The following is a 24334-nucleotide window of genomic DNA, read 5'->3' as shown; positions in this document are numbered from 1 at the left end:
CGCCATACACGTGTTTCGTAGGCTTTTAAATCGCACGCTGGCTTAACAGAGCTACAGATTCCACGAAACATTATAGAATTAAGCCAACAGCTAATCCATCACACAGACGGGCTAGAAACAAAAAAGGATGGATCAGAAAATGGCAAGTTGCAATAATCTGGAAAGATATCTTGTTTGCAAACTAAACCACTCTTTGAATTGATAAAGAAGTCAAACAAAAGAGGCCATTTTTCATAATTCATTTCCCGTCGTTGGCCGTGAGATTGAAGAGAAGATAGCTTAATGATACAAATCTATTCACCTAATTCGTATCGATACATTTTCTCAAAGTATTAAATTTGCATCAAATCAGACTAAAAGGGGTATTGATGAAAGAAACAGACAGGAAAATGTCCAGAAAAAACCTTGACCGCCGATGTAGAAGCTAGTGGTTTTCCCGGCATGTAAGAGCTAACATTTACCTCGAAACACTGAGTGGACATCTCCTTCATAAAATTGCAGGTCTCCTCTTTCATCCAATCTATTTCACTACCATTGTAGTAGGATTACGTATTCTAGAGGAGAATTCCAGGAAATCATATGCTCTATTAATCGCTTGACACTTAACTAGATTAATATTTTCCTTTCCATGATGAAAGAGGGGTGACACAGAAGCCTCGTTACTCTAAGTAATGAGGAGGATGACTTTCGTAAAATCTTACTGCATTGATACCCCAAAAAAATTATTAAAATAACATTCTCAAATAGAGGTAAGAATTATCTAATTCATTGGATTCAAAATTGGTAAAAATGAGAAAATAAACGTTTCATAATTATCATTGACGAGGACAAAATAATAAAATCAATGAACAATTTAGGGTGTAAATGAGGGTTGTCTACTTCTGACCATGGCTGTTAGGGATTTAAATACGTCTGTATCAATACATAATCTGGCTCTTTTGATACGAAACTTGTAAGTGTAAACTATGCAGAAGCTGAAGATAAAAATCTGATAATTATAAAAAAAATGGTCAAGAGTCAATCTGGATTGATTTATCGGCTTCAAATCCACCAAATATTTATTTCACAAATGTCTCGGATCCACGTGGATTCTTCCTTTATGAGATTAATAGTTTGGAATGTATACCTTTACAGCTTTTATTTCCCATCATGAAACGAGTTTTTATAACAGAATTTAATAATTTATACATAATATTCAGGTAAATAAAAACAATAATTCCTTTATTGACAAACAAATATAAATCTCAAGTTCATGTTACTGAAATCCTAGCATTGCAGAACGAATATTTAATGAGATAAAAACGGGAGAGAAGGAACAAGAAAAAATTGAAAAATAAAGCCCTCACAATTGTAATTTTTAATCATTGAGAAAACGAAGGGAAAGTTAAAGAAATAAATTGATTCTTAAATTCTATCCCGATACTAATCCCAAATTTAAGCCCATGAGATTGAATCATTATGGATAATATGAGCAGAGAAGCCTGAACCTCTATTGTTCTTCCGACTTGCAATTAGAATATGCCGTTATTGGAGAATGATGGCGATCAAAAGAAAATGAAAATTGTGAAATAAGCCAGAGGAGGGTAAAATGTTTAGCCAATCAACTCTTGGAAAACAAATTAGAAAAAGAAGTAGACTCCAAAGTTCGCAGAATTTTTGTGGAGGAGAAAGGGTGAGACGAAAGATTGAAAAAGTTCCTGTGCTCGCTTTCTGGGTGTCAATGAGCCATGGTAAGAAATATTATCTCGAACACTTTCATAATATGACTGCCACTCTGTCGATCGCCAATTCAGAAGTCTTTCGGCACCCCAATAGGGTGGTTTCCTATTATTTTTTTATTGCCTAAATCGAAAGATTATTACTCCTGGAGTACGTATTTCACGCTTTTAGATTTTTAAATGACGATATCTATTTTTCGCCATTAAATGAAAAGTGAAAATTTTCAAGCGCGCGAAAACGCGACGCTTAAGTATGAATGTCGGGAAATCTCTCCGCGTGACGAATTTCTGGTTCCCGTTGCCGCCCTGCGAGGTGACCTTGAGGCGAGGCTTAGCGCTGATACGACGCAGGCTGCTAGCGGGTAGCCTAGTACCCTGCTGGCTGGTAGCGCTTGGCTTAAATAAGGATTATTAATAACTTATCAAACGAGGAAAACTTTCCGACCTTAGCCAGTTTTAATAAGTGATTGTTAAGACATGTTTCCCTGAGCTCTGCGCCTCATGCATGCAGTGGTAACCTCAGACGATGTATAACTCCTATCTTCTCGTATAGAAACTAGGTCCCTGTGACGTCACGTGGAGTGGCATCGCATGGGCGCCAAACTGGCCCTTTTCAAATGAGAATAAAATGGACCATTGCCATTCGTCTAACCCGGTATTTCTAAAACAAAATAATTTGTATATTATGAATACACTAATGGTGGGTAACGAATCGCAATCAATGCCTTTCGTTTTCTTTGATGAAGGAAACCACCCTATTCAGAGTTAATGTATTGCCATAGAATTGACTGAACATCTGGAAACATAGATGGAATATATGAGTACTTGGTAGTACTTTTTTCATCTATACTGCACTAGTACTCGAATATATGAATACTATAGTGCATAATATATGGGTATATAATGTAATGTGACTGCGTAGGTTTCCGCGGTATCGAGGTTACAAAATCTTCATTAACACCGGACAAATTCTCCATTAGCCAGTAGTACCGGAAGAATGTAGTATATAATATAATAGTGTAATATATGGGTACTACGCTAGTACTCGAGTAAATTTCTCATATTAATTAAATGCATCGATCCAAATTCCAGCAAAGTATTTCAAAGTTTAGATTAAAAAGGGGAAAATAATCTACATTTATTTCGGGCCATAAAGTAAAATTGTGACTCTAGACTAAAATACAACCTGCTCAAGGAGGGAGATCAGTAAAGGTAGCAAATGTAGAAATATATTTTTAAAATTAGAACAGAATTTGATGCAGGAATAGAATATTGTGATTAAAAATTTTGTTTTCGATAAAAGAAGAGCCATAAAATAATAAGCTTAGTAGTTCATTCTTTATCCCTTCTTTGAAAACTCTTTGGTGAATTGCTATGTGTTTCAACTAATTAATATTGTATGAAGAAGAACGTATTTCCGTATACGTGCCCGTGCGTCTTCTTCCACTGTTAACGGTCAGAACTAGCACAACAAGGTTGCAAAGCGCATAACTGGGTGCAATTTGCCTAGCGTCTAAATGAAACAATCAACTTCAATGCAACAAAAAGCATACAAAAAGAATTTAATCCTTCGTTGGATAATATACTTTTTTTTTAAATCGGCTCCATTGTATTTCCTATACTAAGTTTTTTCTCAAAGAAGTACCCGCTTTTTGCGCGTCAAGGTGCCCAGCTTGTAGCGCTCGGTATTCCCGTAGTTTTCGTTCCAGTAACTTGCAATTTTGATATAAGAAAGCCAGATCTAGTAATAACAGTTTGCAGAAAACAAATAGTTTATACAACACTAAAATTGATTGATTTGTTGTGAACTGCGCAAATCTCTACTAACTTCGAAACCAATAGCTCAATTGAAAATAAGAGCTGAACCTAACTATCTTTATGTATCCTTTGATCATAGGTCCACAACTTTTCATAAGTCATTTACCCTCTCCTCCTCTTACAGATTGAACAACCTTCCCAAACTAATCAAAGACTATTCATCCCAGCAAAATTTCATAATACAATCATCATCATCATCACTGGTCATCAATCCTAGGATTGGTTTGACGCAGCTCTCCACTCTGTTCTCCTATCAGCTAATCTTTTCACACCTACGTATTTCTTCTCTTTCACATCTCTCTTTACTTGTTCCATATATTTTGTTCGAGGTCTTCCTTTTCCATTCTTGCCTTCCACTTGTCCTTCGACGATTGTCTTCATCAGGCCATCATGTCTCAAGATGTGGCCTATAAGGTTGTTCCGTCTTCTTATTAAGGTTTTCATGAGGCTTCTCTTCTCTCCTACCCTTCTTAGGACTTCCTCGTTACTAACTCGGTCGATCCATTTGATTTTCATCATTCTTCTGTAGCACCACATTTCGAAGGCCTCTATCCTTGCTTTCTCCGCTGCGGTCATTGTCCATGCCTCACTTCCGTATAGGAGCATACTCCAGATGTAGGTTCTTATAAATTGTTTCTTTCCTTCCATATTTAAGTTTCCCGCTGTAAGCAGGTCTCTCTTCTGGTGGAATGCTCTCTTCGCCTGGGCTATTCTGCTGATAATTTCTTTCTTGCTTCTCCCGTCACTAGTTATCTTGCTTCCCAAATAACAGAATTCATCCACCTCTATCAGTTTTTGCCTCCCTATTTTAATGTTGGTCTTGACTTCTTCTCTTCTGCTGCATACTAAGATCTTGGTTTTCTTCGTGCTTATTTTCAGTTGATATCTACTCATTACCCTACCCATATTAACCAGAATATTTTTCAAATCCTTCTCTGTTTCTGCTATAACGGCTATGTCATCGGCAAATCTTAGCATGCTAATTTTTTCTCCATGGATATTCACTCCCAATTCCTTTTCTTTGATTTCATTAATGGCTTTTTCAATGTAAACGTTGAAAATTACGGGTGACAATGTACAGCCTTGTCGCACTCCTTTCTTAATTCTTGCTTCTTCACAACTGGGCCCTGATTTTATCACGGCTACTTGGTTTTTGTATAAACTGTGGATGATTCTTCTGTCATTACAAAGAACCCCAATTTCCTTTAGGATTCCAAGCATTGTGCTCCAATCCACGTTGTCAAATGCTTTCTCTAAGTCCACAAACGCAACGAATGTTGGCTTGTTCTTTTCCATTCTCTTTTCTACGAGCAGTCTTAGGGCCAATATTGCTTCCCTTGTGCCTTTGTTTTTTCTGAATCCAAATTGGTCCTCATCCAAGTACTCTTCTGCTTTTCGTTCTATTCTTCTATAGATGATCCTTGTCAGTATCTTTGACGCATGTGTAGTAAGGCTTATGGTCCTAAAATCTTCGCAATTCTCCGCTCTTTTCTTCTTAGGAATAGGGATTATAATGTTCCTCTCGAAATCCTTTGGTATCTCACCTGTACAATCATGCCTTTTCTTAACTAGCCCAAACTAATTGACATTTTCAATACTGTATATTCATTCATATACCAATGCTCTGAATAGTGTTGCATATTTTCCCTTGTATATTTTCATTTTTTAACGATTTTCAACCTGTTTCCACCCTTTGATTTTAAACTGTAATTATTGTAGTATTGAACTCCAAAGAAGATACATGATAAAAATGCAAGTGCCATGAATTTTATTCTTAAATGGAAGATATACGTTAATCTCTTTATTTTATATTTTCACTTGTTAACGATCTCAATTTATTACTATACTAAGACATTATACTGATCGATGAGCTGTAAGCTGTTTATAACCAATGTTCAAATCGGATGTAATAATCTGTGAGCAATAAATTATATTAGTATTAATATTATAAAACGGTCTTTAGGTGATCGTCGCTTGGGATGCGGAAAAATACCCCCATGGCAACAGAGTGTTCGGGGTGGTGAAACTCAACCCCATCCCACGGCTGTGCCAAGAGAAACCACCACCCCCACACACAGGTCTCTGAATTCATTGATGCAGAGTGGAGAAGGGGTGATTGGCAGGGGGTGTAAAGAGCGCAAGCGCTGCGTTTTCCGTATATTACGCCGCAGGGAAGGGTTTGTTTCCTCCCCAACCGCCAGGTCAGAAAGGGGTACCCATCGGATAAATTTTTATCGGGTTTTAAACCGTGTGAGTTAGCCTAATTTCATACGCCGCAGAAGCAACACTGACAATGAGGTGTATAAATAGACGAATAAATAGTGGTGAGTGCAATCGAATATGAATCAGTTCAGGGAAGTCAACACATTATACGATAGCGGTAATAAGGACCCTACTTGAGATGAACCTGGGTTATCACCAGGACTGTCATGCTTGGATTTTGAAAGAGAATTTTATGAGTAAACATGGAAAAGCCGATGGGCATTCTCATGAAAATAGATTTGAGGGACATGTGACTCATTCTTTATCTGTCTATGACCCAGACTGCACAAATAGCCGAAGGTTAGCCGAATCCCTCCGAATCAAGGAGGTTGTAAATATACTTATGATATTTACAACCTCCTTGCTCCAAAGAAATAAAACGTGGATGCCAGTGTTACATCAACTTTCCTCGATCCCTCTTCCTTCTACCACACCAAAGCCACCAGCTTTAAGATTATACCAGCACGGATCACGAAACGTCACGACAGTATGCACTCGTGTTATTGCTTAAAAGGAAGTTACTTTTATTCAATTACGATCCGTGAATGCCTCAACGAAGGAGCAGTCAACGGTAAGCATATCTGATTTGCTGCGCAAAAACTCAGTTTTGGAAACTTATTTTTCCTAGACGCCAGGATCGCACGGGACAAATAAATTCATTTCATTACGAAAGGGAAAGGTTCCAAACCCCCTGAAATGCTATTTTCAAGCGGAAGGGCTGCACTTAGAAGGATGTCCCACGTTTGTCGCACACGTAACCTGAGGATTTGGAGTTGGGGCGAGTGGGGCTGGGAGTCCGGCATGGGACATTCCACCCTCAGAATGCCGTGCGAATGTCAGAAATTTGCAGGGTATTAATTAAGGAAGTTGAGGTAAGAAAATAAATACAGGTCTTTTTCATTATATTTTCTAAAATTGCTTCTCTGATCGTGAATTGATCCTCTGATCGTAAAATTGCTCCTTAATCGAGTGACACCAACGAAAAAAAAAAGATTTCGGACTTATTATTCGTGAAAATTCGCATTTTAATTCAGGCACTTGTAGCAAAAATTGACCGACCACAGAAAAAAAGTACATCAATACTTAGAAGCAGGTTTATTCGTAGTTTTGACGAAACACTGTTGTAAAATTCGCTATACCTTACCAGGACGCATCCATGCCTTTCGAACCGTGGCGTCTTTAAAATTTATATTTTCATCTTTAAATTTTCAGAGTAGATAGACCTTTGCCAATAAATATTTTCCCTGTTACTCAAATATAAATCCTAAATGAGAGGAAATGAAAAAAATGAAAAATTTTCATATTTGAGATACAGTCAAATTTTGAATTAGTATAGGTACACTGAAATTTCCCGGATAATGGCACAAGTTTTCTGACAGTAGTCCGTCACAAAAAGACCGGTCAATTTGGAGGTATGTATTATCTAACAATCATAATGCAATTTGGCTCGTTACTGACCTACGTTTACAGCTATAAAAATCGTAAAAAATGAATTCAAATCAAGTTAGGTATAAACGAAACTATGGTCGGCTCCAATAGCAAGAACAAGACCTATTTAAAAATATAAAAATTGAATCATCCTCGTACTCTGCACCCTGATTTTAATTTATAATCGCGGTGGATACTATCTTCTACGACAGAAAAAAGAAGTTTCAATAACATACGCGAAAAGTATTTTTTTGAACAGTCTACGCCCTTTACTCATAGCATTTTTGAAAAACGGAAAATATTTTGTACAAAGAAACAAATCCTTACCATTGAGATGGTAATTTTAGTATTAACAATTTGACCTTGGTCAGGAGCAACCAACTAAGGCGAGCTATTATGAAACTGCTAACTGTTTACTTCGATCATATGCGTGGTTAGAAACACTCGTTTTTTTTACTTTTTACCGACGCTTTTTACGAATTACGAGTTCCATTCGTAAGCCTCCATTGCTTCCCCATTAGTTTCAGTATTCGTTTGTTCAGTGGATACGGAGAAATGACGCAAAAACAGCATTACGGTAGTAATAGTGATGTACACGCATAATGCATGCAAAACTAATTTTAACACTTCTGCAACTGCTTCTCATTTGAATTATATTTCCATAAATAGTATTTCACTGAAGAAAAATTTATTGAACGAATAGGGTTTCGAGGAGATAGAAATCTTCAAAAAAGAAGACTATATTGTGCTTTCGATCTTATGAAAAACCTGGCCAGTGAAATACATTTTAATGGGAATGCAAACTTTCCTGGACATTAAATTGCATCCCAGTTGAAAGTGGGATTCTAATAGGAATTAAAATTTTGTAAAACTAAAGATACAACTCCGAGGATACGTAAATTCCGCAGCGCATCGCGCGTTCTGTGCCGAGCCGTTTAGAATAGGGTAGTTTCCTTCATCAAAGACAACGAAAGGCATCGATTGCGATTCGTTACCCACCATTACTGTATTCATAACATACAAATTATTTGGTTTTAGAAATCCCAATTTAGACGAATGGCAATGGTCAATTATATCCTCATTTGAAAAAGGCCAGATTGGCGCCCATCCGATGCCACTTCACGTGACGTCACAGGGACCAAGTTTCTATTCGAGTAGATAGGAGTTTTACATCGTCTGAGATTACCAATGCATCCATGAGGTACAGAGCTCAGGGAAACGTCTCTTAATAATCACCTATTAAAACTGCCTATGGTCGGAAAGGATCCTTCGTTTGAAAAGGTATTAATAATCCTTATTTAAGCCAAGCCGAAAAATAATAGGAAACCACCCTATTAAACGTAGAAGCGAGTATCATATGCTAGAGTGTTAGAGAAGTCCAACCACCTCATCTCACTCAGTAGCAACAGAGGGAATCGAGGAGAGATTTTGGAAAAAAATTATTCAAGGACAGCGGGTTCAAATTTTAGAAGTCTAGTCCGAGAGTCGCTTCTTCATTTCCCGCCACTGAAATGCTTCAGAAATGCTGTATGGTAACTTGAAAAAAATTCTAGGGAGACTTCCATTTTAAATTTCAAGAGGAGATAGTGCAAAATCTAGCGATTTCTAAGATACGCGTTTTCAGAAGCACACTAGCCAAGGTCACTCTTGACCATACTTTGAAAAAGAGATTTATTATTTAAAGGGTAAAATTAGTTTAAGATTGCTCATGCAAGAAAGAAGGCCCGAATACACGGTTCTAAATTGAATTGGGAAATAGATTTGCACTTTCTAGTATTTCCTACTGCCCAGTTCGATGGCTGGCGGGTTTAAGTATCTGGCCATCAGAGCAGAAGTTGCTTCAAGACTGCCTTCGAATATTGGTGTGCCTGGAATGCCTTAGTAACTCTGTATGGATGGCGAAAAGACATTTGTTACCATTACGAGGCGAACCTCTGATTAAATTACTCTTTTCATATTTTTATACATAATTTTACTTGGTTTTTTATGAAATCTTTGCCTTCTGTCAAGAGTAACTATTAGGAGTTTCTACTTTAGTAATCGTAATCCAGATAAGGTATCATCCTCACACACCATAACCATACCCTATTTTCCTGCATGATTCAGGAAATGATGCATGTGTGATTTAGCACTTCCAGGGAAATAGCGATGAATACCTACACGTTAAACGATGAATATCGTTTTGTATACGATGTTTTATTTGCTCGGAAAAAATTATAACTTCATCCGTTTCATGTGAGAGAATTTTTCTAACGCCGGTAAAACTGAAAAGGCACACCCTCGATATTCAAGAAAGCATCTCCAACAGTTCATCTTCCTCAAGCAATTCAATGAAACATAATTTTTTCAAGCGGTAATCCCCAAACTTTTATGTGCATGCATGTGTAAATATTTACTACTTTAAGTTCAAGCATATCCAAGCAGGTTTTTTTTTTCCCTACAACTCAAATGCGTATTTTGAGTGTGTTTCGAATGCATTATAAATATGTTTTTGTACATACTGTATTTTTTTTTAAAGAACCGTTGATTTTTTAATTGATCGATATTTTATTAAAATTTCGATTTCTGTTGAAAAATCGAGCTTTTCTTTTCCGTAAAAAAATCGATTGATCGATTGATAGCCACATTTTCCCATCACTACTTACGTAGGCAATGCCATCTATTCTCCTTCCTACCTATATCTCGAACGCCTATACCCTTTTCTCGAATCACTTTGGAGCCCTAGATCACTCATGAAAAGGGTTATTTCTTGTAAAAAAGATGAACCAATATCGTAGCGAACGGGAGTGGGTCTAGGGATAAAAACCCCCGAAATGCTCGGGAGATATTCTTCGGTGAAACATCTCCAAATTTAACCCAGAAATGGATCATTCTATTCCATTAAACCTTCCTTACCCGCAAAAATTTCCGAACATTGCAGAACCACAATTGTAACTTTTTTATATCAGAAGATGTCATTGTCTTGTTTATGCGTATAATCAGTTTAAATAAAACTATTTTCAAATTTGAATGTAACTTGATTATTTTTCATTGCGATGAAATTATAGATAGCTAAAATATCTATTGCGCCCCTCCCCCCCCCCCCCCCCCCCCCCGTGAGTTTTTTCTGTATCCGTTACTGCCAAACACTTCCCGTGGGGACACTGCCTACAGCCGAAGTTTTACAGCTTTATCAAAGCGACACGTATAGCTTGTTTAGGATTACCAGAAGTGCATTCCAACGCCGCCGACGCGACCGATTCGAAAATAATCACAACAACCTAAGTAATGAAAGTATCACCACTGACGGCGACCTTGGAAGGCCTTTTGGTCTTTATCCCCCTACCCTCCAACCTCTACCACTTAATACCCATCCGATGGATTAGTCAATGACCCCCTTCTAAATTCCTGCCCCCCCAACAAGGCTCCTCCATCGCCGCGAACCGTGGCATCCACAACATGCGTGAGCAAGCCAATGCGTGGGCACGCAAGTCACCTCGGTCCTCACTATCTCGCGTTCCCCTATACCGCCCCTCCTCATCCCAACACCTCTCCCCTTCGTTTCGAGGTTCAGCAAACGGCCGAAGGGGGCGAGGGCGCCAGCCTCTTCTGAACGCATGCATATTCTCCACGCACCACTCCTCCCTACAGTTCCTACCCACTCTTTCCCCTCTGAACGTTCTTATACCGAACACAATCCTCCGCAGTGACCCCTCCTTCAATTTATCCACTCCTCCTTATAGCCTTCCCCGGAGGAGAAGCGTGGTGGAGGAGGAATCGTCTTGGAGGTATACTACTATAAGCTCTCGCGTGCCCCTCGGAAAGAGACAGACAGCCGCGAGGTGCGTGAAGGAGGACCCACACCTTCTTCGGGGAAGCAGCACGGGACGCGAGCGACTTCTTTACGCGTGTGAAGTCTCAAGTCGAGTCGTGGACCGCCGTGGTTGCGGAGCGCGGGATATTTCGGACGAGTCTGCGCCCGAGAGTGAGCCGAGTTGACAACAGCCGCCGCGCTTCCCCCGAAGCACGTGGTCGACTAGATTGTGGAGCGGGCTCTATCTTACCACAACTCCGCGGAGTGTTGAGACTTTTATTATTTTAGGTTCACGAAAGCCTTTCGGAAAGGGACGTGCAGACCTGACCAGTGTCCAGTGCAGAGGGGAAACGACACCTCAGCAGGGACCCAAGATTTTTTACGCACCATTTATATTGGGAGACTCCCCTTCCCTTCCGGCTTCCACGTTCCCTCTCCACCCAGTGTTTTCCACTAGTCGTGCTTCGCTCTGTCAGTTTCCTCGGTGAGTTTTTCGTGTTTTGGTGGACACAAGCAACGCGTGTGTGTAATAGCGAGCTACTGGTTTCTCTCTGTTCCTCTCCTGCTTGGATCCCTGCCCTCGGTAGCCACGAGATCAGTGCGTGGAGGCGAGAAAAAATAACGCAAAAAGGAAGCCCGAAAGTTGTTACGGGCTGCGGCAGGCCGTCGCCGCCTCCGTTTATATTTTTACGTTTTTCGACCTGTCCCGAATACTTTGGCTCCTTCCCCAACGAGGAGATTAGACACGAGAGAAAATGAAGTGCCGGACGATCCTTTGGCGCAGCCTCCTGGTCATCGGAGTGGTGCTCTGCTTCGGAGGAGGACTGGCTATTTACTACTGGCCCTCCACATTTTCCAGCCTCGTCGAGAAGGTGAGCAAAGTGCTCTTTCTGCCCCGAGAAATGAATAAATCTTGTCGTCTATCCTTCCCAGTGGTTGATCACACTTTCCTAGTGGTTTCCAGCCGTTGAACCACGGTGGTTTTAGGACCACGGGGAATCCATAAGGCTATTTTTGCCCTGGCAATATTTTGGTGCAACTTTCTTATACATGACCTAGCAAAAGAATTTACGTTGACGGAAAATGTTCCGGAGGTAAACAAAGATAGGTTGCTGTTCACTATCAACGCTAGCAGCAATAAGGTTCCGCAAGCGTCTTGCAGGAGTTGTGAATACTTTCTTCCAAGTTTACATCGGTATTCTCTTGCTGGAGGATACTTTCGCAAAAAGTTTTCAGTGTTAATCTAACTTACAGAGTCTAGAGAATGGTCTACTGGGAAAATAAAAAAAGTTACCAGGATATGGGAATCTTAAGACTGATGAGAAATCTACGAGTTTTGGGAAAATAAGTCTCAAGCATTTCGGAATGTGATCTAAACATGTTTCCCCTTAATTAAGTTTTAATTTGGTAATTGGCAAGCGCATAGGAGGTGATACAAAGGGGGTGGAGGCGGGTTGGGTAGGACGCAGTGTGATAGTGCGCAGACTTCAACAGGTAGAGAAACATGCGATCTTGTCCATTAACCACTCCTCAAATTTTGAACAAGCCTTCTCCACACAGTAACGCAGCGAGGGAGGGGATTTTGGGGGATAAAACTCCCACCAGAGCTCATAGTCTATTACTTATAGATAGTCATATAGATCATTGTCTACTTCTTATAGAAAAGTGTAAATATTAATAAAATATCCCTCAGAAGGCCGTAAAACCTCACCATTTTCAACCATTTATCTGGAAAATTTTCGAGGGGATGGCCCCCGCACCTACTACTTACCCTGGCGGGTATTCCACGCCCTCAAACACCCCAGTGTTTTGCGCCTTAAACCCCTCCAGCCTTAATTCCTAGCTGCGCCCCTGTCCCCACATGCTTTTTACCATTAATCCCCGGGGAAAATTATTTCACACAAGTCCTAAAATCCTAAAAAACGAAGAACTTTTGAAGTAATTAATAAAAAAGCGTTTGATACATATTATGTAAACAACTAAATACATTTGAACTCGGAGAATGCATTAAAATACGAAGGGCGAAATCCAAATAAGAATGTAGCGGAAAAAAATTAATATTGAGCTCTCTGTCGTAAATTTGGGCCTTAGACATTTCGGAATTTAGGCAGGACAATTTCGGAACAGCTAGAGCTGGTTTAAATGTGACTGATACGAAAGTTTGCGTCTCGCCGCGCTTATGTGTTACGAGGATCAGTCATGTCCTTATCATTCGCTTCCATATCTCCGCAAGACGTCAAATGAGATTAAATTGTTTGTCGTTTTAAATACCCCCCAGTCTTTGCCTTCAGTCAGCGTATCATTCACTTGTTCCATGTGGGATCGGATGGGATCACCAGCTTCCGACGCGAACAGCGCGGGACAAACTGGGTAAACATTCAAGGGCCAAGGGTTGTTCACCTCCCGACATTCAAGTGTCTCATTGTTTGCTGTGGAAGGAAGATAGCATTTACTTGGAATGCGGTTCGGGTATTTCTTGGTAGGTTTCACGGATTTAGAAGTGATAGGAGAAAAACGCGATAATTAACCGGGAAAAAGGGAAAGTATATTATCGTGGAAGGCTACTCGCGATTTCAAGCGGGCCAGGTTCTCCATCACGGCCGACGTTTCGGTGTATGGGTTGTCGTCGTCATCAGGGCACGACGGCGATGCCCTGATGACGATCGTTCATCGAAACGTCGGCCGTGTTGGAGAACCTGACCCGGTGGAAATCCCGAGTAACCTTCCACGATACGCCGGGAAAGCCTAGAATCATTCTTGAAAAGTACTTTACATACCATTGTATCGTCTGATCTCTTATTAATAGTATAACTTATGATTTCAGGCTTAACTTTGTGAAACCTTATCGTTAAGGAAAATAAAAGAATAAACTTTGTTATGTTCCCTGATATATTTGAAAAAGCACGACCGGGGTTTCATAACGTAGTAGACCTGAAGATGTAACAGTGCTATAAAACCCGGCTCGTGCTTTTTCAAATGTACTAGTGAACCCAAAAGATTTATTCTCTCTTTTTGTAATATTCTCAAAGTAAATGCATCCCTTCTATATGTACATTTTGGATAAATATAACAGAATTACCTCGAAAACGTTGACTTCAGATATCAGACATTACGCGTCTTATGGCAAAACGGTCTGAGAGCGATTATTTTTCTTGCTTAAAAACTGTCATCAGTGTTCAATGAAGCTCTGACTTCGGAAATGAAACTCTGAATTGCAATCTTTGAAATGAGCTTTTAAAACAAATTTGAATTAGGCCAGATTACAAAAGATCCTTATGCCAGGGAAGTTCTAGTAGATTTTCTACAGGCTTTAAAATATTTTCGACTGAAGTCAAAGCAATAGGTATTACAGAAAATGTTAATGTACGTGTGAAGTTTGCATTATCTTCTTCGAACATTAATCTCATAAACCCATGTAAACTTGCCCTTGTTGAGTGGTCAAGTATTTTAGAGGCCAGTTGTGGGATCATGTTGTCCATTAAACCAACCACAAATTCGCCCAACTTATTCGGAAACTTCAAAAATAAAGCGAAAGAACGGAGGTCTCGGTTTACAATATTCATTCCTTGATGCACTGGTGCAAGGTAGCAAAGGACCTTCAAAAAGGACGAAAGCATTCAAAGAAAAAAAACGCCTACCCTAGGGACACGATTTTTTTTTACTACGCGGGGGTATACAAGGGTCTCTATAAGCTTTCTCCCATATCCGTAACACCACGCTGTCTCGGGCACTGGGGCTCGAAAACCTGCTCCTGCCGCCGTTGCCATGGTGACGGAAAGCCTTCCTACTAAATTGTTGTGGAGCTTTCCCTCTCTCTCCGCTGTGAGCGCTTCTGCCGAATGTTTTGGTGGCCCGATAAGGGAGTGGTTTGGGGAGAGAGGGAGTTGTAGTAACTAGGGAAGGGGGAAATGACCGAGCAACCCAATCCAAATGAAGGCTTTGGCTTCGCCCAGTTTCCAGGCGCGTCTCCCGAACAGCTGTTCTCGCCCCGACGCGACGCTGGCGCCGCCTCTCAGGAAGCGTCAGTCAGCTTCTCAGAGCCCCGGGGATATGTTTGGTCGATTGCGTGTTCTTCTGCGCTTTTCACTCTCTCCTTCTTTGCTTCCGCCAGCCTTCAGTGTCGAATTGTTTGGCGGAAAAAAAGTGATAACACCTCAAGAGTGGCGTTTAAAGTGATAATCATCGAATGTCTAATCCCCCTTCACTTAAGGCTATATGGGGGGAAAGTATCCAGCCAAATTTGTGACGCTACTATCGGTCATCGTGAAAAAGGAGTTTCTTTTCTGATGACATTTTGTTCTTAAGGCCGCTATACACGGTGAATGATCATGCTGAATGATCATGCTGAATGATCACGTGATCATTCAAGGGGTCATACATTCAGGATTCACATTTTCTAATTTTCACTGAATGATCATGTGCATGACAGTTCATTCGCGAATTTTTCCGTTACTCACGGCGAATTATTTCATTCGTGTGATCATTCAGCATGATCATTCGCATGATCATTAACCGTGTATAGCGGCCTTGAGGCATGATTCACGGTGAGGAAAATTCAAACACTTCTCATTGTCTTCCTTTTTTCAGCACGCAAGTCGGTGAAGGAATACCTTGCCTGACTGAAATCGAAATTCACTGGTGGCGCATGGGATAATGCTTATTAGATGCCTTTGAAAAGCTTTATCTTTAAAGTTACAGATTTTGCCGCTGTAAGGCTGACAGCGAGTGAGTCGTAGACCGTAGGCCTAGAACAATAGATGGTGCTTCGTACTTGGGCGTACCCAGCGAGGGGTAGGAAAAATCGAAAAGTCTTTAAGCAAAATCAGTCCTGAATTGAAACGAAAGCTTTCAACAAATTTTCTTTAAATCCACGAAAATTATATGTATTAGTATACGATATGTAACTAAAATAAAACTATTTTTCATGGAAACAATCTCATAAACTGATGTCACAACTTGTTTGCCCCCCCTCCCAGACCATGGCTTGCCCCCCCCCCCCTAATTATGATCCTGGGTACGCCCTTGGCTACGTATAAATAGTAGAGAGAGGAAAGAGGAAAAAATGGGATAAATTGTTTGCATGAAAGTTGAGTAAAATGTTCCAAAAGCACCAAATAAGCATTATATCATTCCCCAAAAGCATTCTGACTTCGAATTGTGCAATGGTTAAGTTAGCTTGTCGTGAATTTAGCCAAATAATAACGCGCTCAACCTCTATTGGGATAAGTTTTTCCCCCGTAGTACCTACCTACCTTAAATTTTCAAAGGAAACTACTGTCTTAGATGTTGATGATGTTTTTTCGGGTGTGCAACGAGCCCTCTAATAGGGTGGTTTCCTATTATTTTTTTATTGCCTATATCGGAATATTATTACTCCTGGAGTACGTATTTCACACTTTTGGATTTTTAAATGACGATATCTATTTTTCGCGATTAAATGAAAAGTGAAAATTTTCAAGCGCGCGAAAATGCGACGGGTAAGGAAATCTCTCCGTGTGACGTATTTCTGGTTCCCCCTCCCGCCATGTGAGGTGACCTTGATCGAGGCTCTGAGCGCTGATAGGACGCAGGATGCTAGAGGGTAGCTGAGTACCTTGCTGTCTGGTAGCGCTTGGCTTAAAAAAGGTTTATTAATACCTTATCAAACGAAGAAAACTTTCCGACCTTAGCCAGTTTTAATAGGTGATTATTAAGACATGTTTCCCTGAGCTCTGCGCCTCATGCATGCATTGGTAATCTCAGACGATGTATAACTCCTATCTTCTCCTATAGAAACTAGGTCCCTGTGACGTCACGTGGAGTGGCATCGCATGGGCGCCAATCTGGCCCTTTTCAAATGAGGATAAAAATGGACCATTGCCATTCGTCTAAACCGGTATTTCTAAAACGAAATAATTTGTATATTATGAATACAGTAATTGTGGGTAACAAATCGCAATCAATGCCTTTCGGTTTCTTTGATGAAGGAAACTATCCTATTGCAAGTACGCAGGCACACCCGAAAAAAAACATCATCAACAGCTATAAATGACCCGTTAAAGCTTCAATGAAGAAAAGCAAATATCTTCTTTTGAGAAGTTCAAAACCACTGCCCACGAGACGATTATTTTGCTGAAACCGAATCTGAGTACCCAATCATCTTCTTTGCATGTATTCCTTGTGTGTGGAATTGTTTAGCGGGAAGAAAGTGAGGATGTCTCACGAGTGGCGTAGCTACTCGTCGATGGCTCAAATTTCTCTCTCGTCATTCCTTGTATTTTCTTACGCTCCTCGGAAATTCTCTTCCATTGAAAAGTTCTCTAAGAATACGACGCCTCGCTCCCGCTCAAATTTTCGCATATTTTTGTTACGCAATACTTGTTTCAAATGTATGGCATCATTTTGAAATATTCAAGGTGTATGGAATTGATCTTTGTATATTTGCTCATACGTCGCTGCGAAAATGCAATATTTGCGTTACTTTCATATAAGAGCAAATATGAGCAGTCTTTTTTTCGTGAAGCATTATTAATTCAGAAGTTAAATGCTTTTTCGCCACGAATCACTCGTGGATGACTTAGGAAACAATATTTAGAATTTCAGGGTTATTGAGGGTAGAACTTTGTCCAGTTCCATCACTGACTATGTAACCAAATATTGATTCCCCTACGCTAAACTATAGGCAATACCATTCACAAAATCTGTTAATTTCTAGTTGATTCAACAGCGATTCTATTTTATGTGGCGAAAGTATGTGGGTTAAAACTAAAATATAAATGTTGTTTGGCCAATAAACATATGCTTATGAAGTGTGTTGTAACGTAAGAATCACATGGAAAAATGAACGGAGTCGCATCACTGAGCTCTTTCAGAATTATTTGCCTAATTAACGCTGTTGCTGTAGTTGTATCATCATGGCCCCAAAATCGACTCTTGACTCCTGGATCAAGGGCAGATTTAAAAATGCATAGGCTAAATGAATCATCTAAAACATTTAATCGACAATAAATTCCAGAGGCGTTAGACGATATAACCTTCCTAAGAGGGGTCCACTGTGAAAACTGAAAAAAATACTTCAATTTTGATTGAAAAATACTGCAACTTGGACTATAAACCAATGTAAGGCCTCACGCCAATGATATATTTTAATTTAAAATAAAGAACTGCAAGCCAAATTCTTTGAAAGAGCGGCAATAATTTTATAACATATAAAAAATCCTTCAAAGCAAGAGACTAGACATTCTGAATATCAAATATGATTTTTTTAAATCATCTACATCCAATTTTTTCGATGAGATGCGGTGCAAAATTGCTTAGGAATAAATCGAAAGATTCATGACATGTTATTATTTTATTCTCCACAGAACCTCCAAATATGCCGTGCCTAGTCAAGGCATTGGAGTCGGAATCTCTTTTTGTTTTGTTTCCAACAGTTTACCGCGCCGAAAGTGAAAACACCTCTCATCTGCCACAAACGGTATTCTTAGCGGTTTTTGTGATCGCGTGCCGCTAAGCAAAGCGACGAGCGGCTCGTTTTCGTTTAGTTCCGGCATTTTACTATTCTCTCAAGCGTGCGTGTGGTAAGCATGCGTAACTGCCTCGTTTACCGTGAGACTATGTGCCATATTTGATGGCTTAATAGTAAAACTTATTTATTTAAGAGGGCGCTTCTCTCCTTCTCGATCGGTCGCATTTTGTCTTTTTTCGTGATCGTCATTATCATCACTGGTCAATAATCCTAGAAGATTGGTTTGACGCAGCTTTCCACTCAGTCCTCCTATCAGCTAATCTTTTGAAACCTATGTATTTCTTCTCTTTCACATCTTTCTTTACCTGTTCCATATATTTTATTCTTGGTCTTCGTTTTCCGTTATTGCCATCCCCTTGTCCTTCGACCATTTTCTTCACCATGCCTCATGTATCAAGATGTGGCCTATAAGTTCTTCGGTACATTTCTTATATTAAAAAACTGACGTTATCATTTTAAAAAGTTGAGAGTAGTTCCTTGTCAATTTTCCCAGCATCTCAAACTAAAGTTTTACATCCGAGGAAATAAGGAGGAAATTTTTTAAGTTTGAAATGTGGACAGTGGTGTCATGCTGCCTGGCACTGGTTAACTACAGACATAAAATATCAAACTATGTCAAATAACACTTTTAGCAATTTTGATGTCTCAAAATTTTAAAGATATACATTCGTATTAAAAAAATGTAAATAAAAATTTGAGATTAAAAAAACGCGGAATAATATCTCAGTTCTAAAAAGAGTTTAGGAAAGTGCGTTCCAGCACTGCTTATTTTGTCATGACGTCACTGGATATGGGGAAATGATGACAAGGGGTGAAACTATATGCGCTAAAAAATTTATGGCAACGTAATTTTTAAATGTATATAATGCGCCAAGAATAAAGACGCCACGAATAAAGACATTCGAGAGGCAGTGATGTACCTTCTTTGAATGATGTTTCCGATGACAATAGATGTTTCACAATTTTTATAAGAGAGCCGACACTTGAGGGGTTTGTGCATACTGAGCAGAATATGCGAATGGTATTAAAAAGTAATTTCGCTTCATTAAAATATCCCAAACTATTGCTCTCATCTTGAAAATTATTATATATTATATCCTATATGCCATGGGCAAATGGGCGATTGATTTTTATGGAGAACCGAAGTTTTGTTCCAAGACTTAATACCAAAACATATGAAGGTCATATGTTTTAAAATACTATTCCTTACGGTAACTTTTACGGTTTCTAGCGTTAGCTATTTTATGTACGACATTTTAAAATGATTAAAGGGAATCAGTAAGAATGTTTGAAGGGAAAATAGAGCAATTAATAAATTGAAATATTTCGATAAATATTTTACACAAAATCTTATAAATTCCTAGATTGATATGAGTATATAGGTCTTTCTAGCAGAAAAAAGTAAAAATGCTACAGAGCTTGGACGAGTAATATGGATATTAGCCCACGTTTTTCCGGCGCTTATCAAATAGTGGGTGAATTCATGGGCTGTTTTCCTGTGATTAACAGCCGGGTGCAGATAATGCAAACATATCAGTATGAATTGTGTCATTGTCCTGAACGCCGTGGCGCATGGAAGAGTATCTAATGTCACTTCGTGATGACTGATGAGTAAATAGCAAAGATGTAAAACGCCAAATTTACCCTCCTGAATATTTCGTGATACGAAGAAGTACACAGTTTTTTATTAAGTAGGTTATTGAATATGGTTGCTAAAGTCATAGGGTACCCATTAAAAGTTTGAGCTAATCTATTAGTTGCTAACTATTTGTCTCCCCAGATATAACTATATCATCTTCATGATTTATTATAGGCTATAAAAATCAAAATTCTCCTCACCAATCATCTCCAAAATGACTTAATTATCTTGTAACCGACCTGTCTAGGCTACAAGATACCTTTAAATGACTACGAACTGGCATAAGAAGAAGTAAATGATAAGCCTTTTAGTATTAGTAACAACAAAAAAGTCCATATACTGCTCACTTTTCATGAACAGATAATAAGTTTCTTCGACCTCTCTCAGTCTTCGGTCTCTCTGTGCAGAATACTATTGCTAATGTTCTTCATGAAAAAAATTAATTGAAATTATTCATGGTTCTAGCTATTTATTTGAATTTCTATCCACTCTTGGGCTGAAGGCACTTCTTGTATATGGAACGCAATATTATAGTTTCCTATTAGTATTAAACATTGGCGAAGATATGGCCTCATTAAAACCGCACAAAAACCGCATCGTGCATCTTAAAAAAGCTCCCTTCCCACGGCTTCCCAAGGAAAGAGTGCGTAAAAGTTTTAATTTTCAATTGACGTTGAAGATCGTCATTACAAGGAGTCGAGTTCCCTTATCTATTTTTTTTCATAAGAGGACTACAAAAAGTAACCCTAACTTTTGCATGGAGAGAAGATTTAAAATTGTGATTGGTGGGATAGACGGAGACTGGTGGCAAAACATATTCCATTTAGTAATAAACTGCACTTTCTTTAACTTACAACAAAACATCGTTGGTCTTAAAGAGACGTCATGATAAATGGCAACTGAAAGTTTTCGAGATGTGTCGCCACGTCGCTGTTTGGGTCACCACAGTGTTTCCCTACTGATGCTGGTCGCTAATACGACCTATGCCTCAAAGGTTTGAATTACGCATATTTAGGTTAAGGGGCCCTGTTCCTCCCCCTTCTCCTAATGATCCGGAACAGTACTTCGCGAAAATAGCATTGGCATGACAATCACATTTCATTCTGGCGATGAAAGATGGTCGTAGAGGCTGTTTCCTACTCAGCTGTAATTAAACTAGGTACCACCTATCACTCTCATGGACAGAACATTAATAAAGTTCATACCTGACAGAGAAAAGGAAGCGCATCCGAGAGAAGATTCATTTCTTCCCTCGGTAATACCTAGTACTGTGAAGAGAAATAACTGATTAAATAAAGATCGACTCCTACGATTTCAACGTGCTTTTCCGGAATTTATTTGTCAATAATCTCATGAAACAATCTCACAATCAGTAGCTTTAAAGATGAGATTTTTTATAATACGTGAAAAATATGATTTGACAGACGAACAATATAAGATTGGGTTAGGTAGACTTATTTAAGAATTAATTAGCGGAAATACAGTGGAACGGCAATACTTTTTCCTCAAATCTCGAACAGTATCAGTGATACATGTAGCCATTATGTAGAACCTAGTGTTACGCAAGTTAGGCTTATTTTTAGTACCTACCAACACTTGTAAACTACTGCTTACAGTGTCGAATGTTTTGTAGTATTCATGCGGAGATGCAAAAAAATCTGCTTATCGATATGTTTGCCTACTTTTGTTTCAGAGTGATCATAAGATGTTGATAAAGGAAAGCTAAATCCAGCCGCATGAATATAGTTATTCGTTCGGTAGCCTTAAAAAGATACTTACCTCCAATATAGATTCGTGCATCTAAGCTAAAACTTACCTCTTGTGCTTGTTATCAATGGTGACTAGAATACCTTCTATTTATAAATAGAATTTAGTGAAATCTAAGCGCAACATGCAACTGTATCTTGGGTCGTGTATATCTGTATCCAGGTTCATGTATCGTTTTGCTATAGCGGAGGTATAAAAAACTACTAGTAAAAATAGATTTTATACTTCTCCTCAATGATTTTAATACCCAATCGGTTTCGGAATTTCTGTGCCATTTTCAAGAGACTCGCTTCAATGGATTCATGTCCCTTGATGAAGGAACAGTGGTGTTGAAACCGACTGGGTAGCAAAAGGACTTTGGAAAAGTGCGAAGGTAATTTTTCGAAGTACAACTTGGCACAAATTGACGGCTGAAGTTGTCAACATAACGTCAAAAACTAGTTTTCAAAATGCAAAGTGAGTGTAGAATGAAATTCTCTCTCTGGTAAACACCCTAGATGTGGCCAGGATATAACCGTAAGTAGATGTAGAAATTAGAGTTTTACCGGTCCTCAGTTAGGTGTGCATGTATTTCTGGTGATAAAATTCTTATCTTGAATGCAGTGCAATAAAATAGTAGATAACAAATACTATAGTCTAAATTGAGCCTTACTTTACTATAACGAACGTCACAATGTAGATTTACGCGCATCCCCCGAAATGTGGGTAGGTGCCACTTGAATTTGTGTAAAATACGTGGGTCTAATCCTCAGCCACATACGTGCATATATGCATGCATATATACATGCATGAGGTACGTAAAAACACTACGGCGTGCATGATTGGTCAAACTCAACCACTTTCAAATGACTTAGAGAAGAATTTGGTTCTTTAAAGATGTAAAAGACCCGAGTTCGCCGATTTTTCTTCTTATTGTTAGTATTCTATCGGCGTTTAAATGGTTGGGAAATGAATTAAAGTATCACATTTTAATACTTTTGTACAGGAGTTATATGAGTATTCTCAGAAGCAGTGGCGTAATTATGGGGGGATGAGGGGATAGATTTTCCCCAAAAACCTCAGAGAATAAAAAGGTTAAAACTATTGTCTTGTTATGACAATGTACACATGGCTTGATTTGACAAACATGATTACGGCATGTGCTTAAAGTTAAATTTTAGGTACCAAAATTACGAAAAATATATTTCCAGGCATGTCATTTTTTTCCCCGGAAATCTCGTTGCCTGGGGGGTTCCCTCCCCAGGCCCCTTCATCCCCCCCCAAATCATATTCCTAGTTACATCACTGCTCTGAAGCAAATGTCAACCACATGTATGAGTGTAATGTTGCTCCTCACAAAAAAATATGGCTTACGCCTCAGTCTTGTCGGCTAACACTCAACCGATGACAAATACCTAATGGATAAAATATCTGGTTTATTACCGATTTATTAACTGTGCGTATTTCTCTTGGGCTTCATCCGGGTGAGTTATTCCATAATTCCAGTGTTTCGAGGATAGGATCGTTCCTCAACTTAAAGGCGAATATTCGTAATGACCTTGAAGATTATTTCCGATACGGGTAACGAAATGTCGGCAATGATGGAGAATATCACCCGGTTAAATACCCGGAAAAAATAATAAAAGCCGTGAATACTCCCCTAAATAGTAATAAAAATCTGCGCTGGATTAATACGGCCTTCTGTGTAGCGTGAGCGAAGCAATTAGCCCCGGAAAGATTTTTGAGTCATCTATGACGGAGCTAAAATCAAGCGCTGCCTCAAGTTTCCTATCTTCTATTAGGGAAATACTCCCTCACACGAAATGGCCTCCGATCGCCTTTTGTTTTTTCTCTTTCAAGAGCGTCTCCCGAGAAGGTTGACTTGGGATCAGTGCCAGACGCGATGCCAATGAGGCGCCGACGGAATTTTTTTTTTGCTAGCTGAGTTTTACGCTCAGCATGCATGTGCTCAGCGACCTCGTTGGCTTGTTTTTTTTTCTTGTTCAACATTCCTAACCTCCTGCTCAAGGAATCTTTATGCGGATGGAGTAATGACCCCGGGAAATTCAGCAAAGTCTCTGCCATCCCTACTCACTCATCCCGGGGATGATGGCGACGAGGACTTAAAATGCTCGTACGTGGGTTTAGTAAAGGTGGCAGTGGAAATATTTGCTCTGCTGTGCGAGCATTCTTATTTTAACTCCGCATGAAAATACATTATTCTGACTGTGTTGACAAAAAATAATGGAGAAAATCAAATGGATAGACTGATTGAGTACCTAGGGAGTCCCGAAAACAGTGGGTGAAAATAGGTTTTTATGTAACCCAAAATGAAAACAAAGACGAAGGATAAAGGGAAAATTTGAATCTAGGTTGGGCGAATTCTTCTCGAGATAATTCATGCGATGAAAAAAAACTCGAGT

At 39.3% G+C, this 24334-nt stretch overlaps 1 protein-coding gene across 1 annotated transcript in view; it reads left to right on the top strand.

The window, feature by feature from the left end:
• The first annotated feature begins 10824 nt into the window (after positions 1–10824).
• Positions 10825–24334, top strand: part of LOC124157682 (protein croquemort-like) — an 82552-nt gene continuing 69042 nt past the window's right edge. The window contains exon 1 of the mRNA XM_046532621.1: positions 10825–11891. Coding sequence (XP_046388577.1) covers positions 11775–11891 — 117 coding nt within the window. The 5' untranslated portion in view covers positions 10825–11774. The remainder of the gene's footprint in view (positions 11892–24334) is intronic.

This window comes from Ischnura elegans, chromosome 4 (genome assembly GCF_921293095.1).
Source record: "Ischnura elegans chromosome 4, ioIscEleg1.1, whole genome shotgun sequence".
NCBI lineage: Eukaryota > Metazoa > Arthropoda > Insecta > Odonata > Coenagrionidae > Ischnura > Ischnura elegans.
This window is presented reverse-complemented; position numbering and strand designations above follow the sequence as displayed.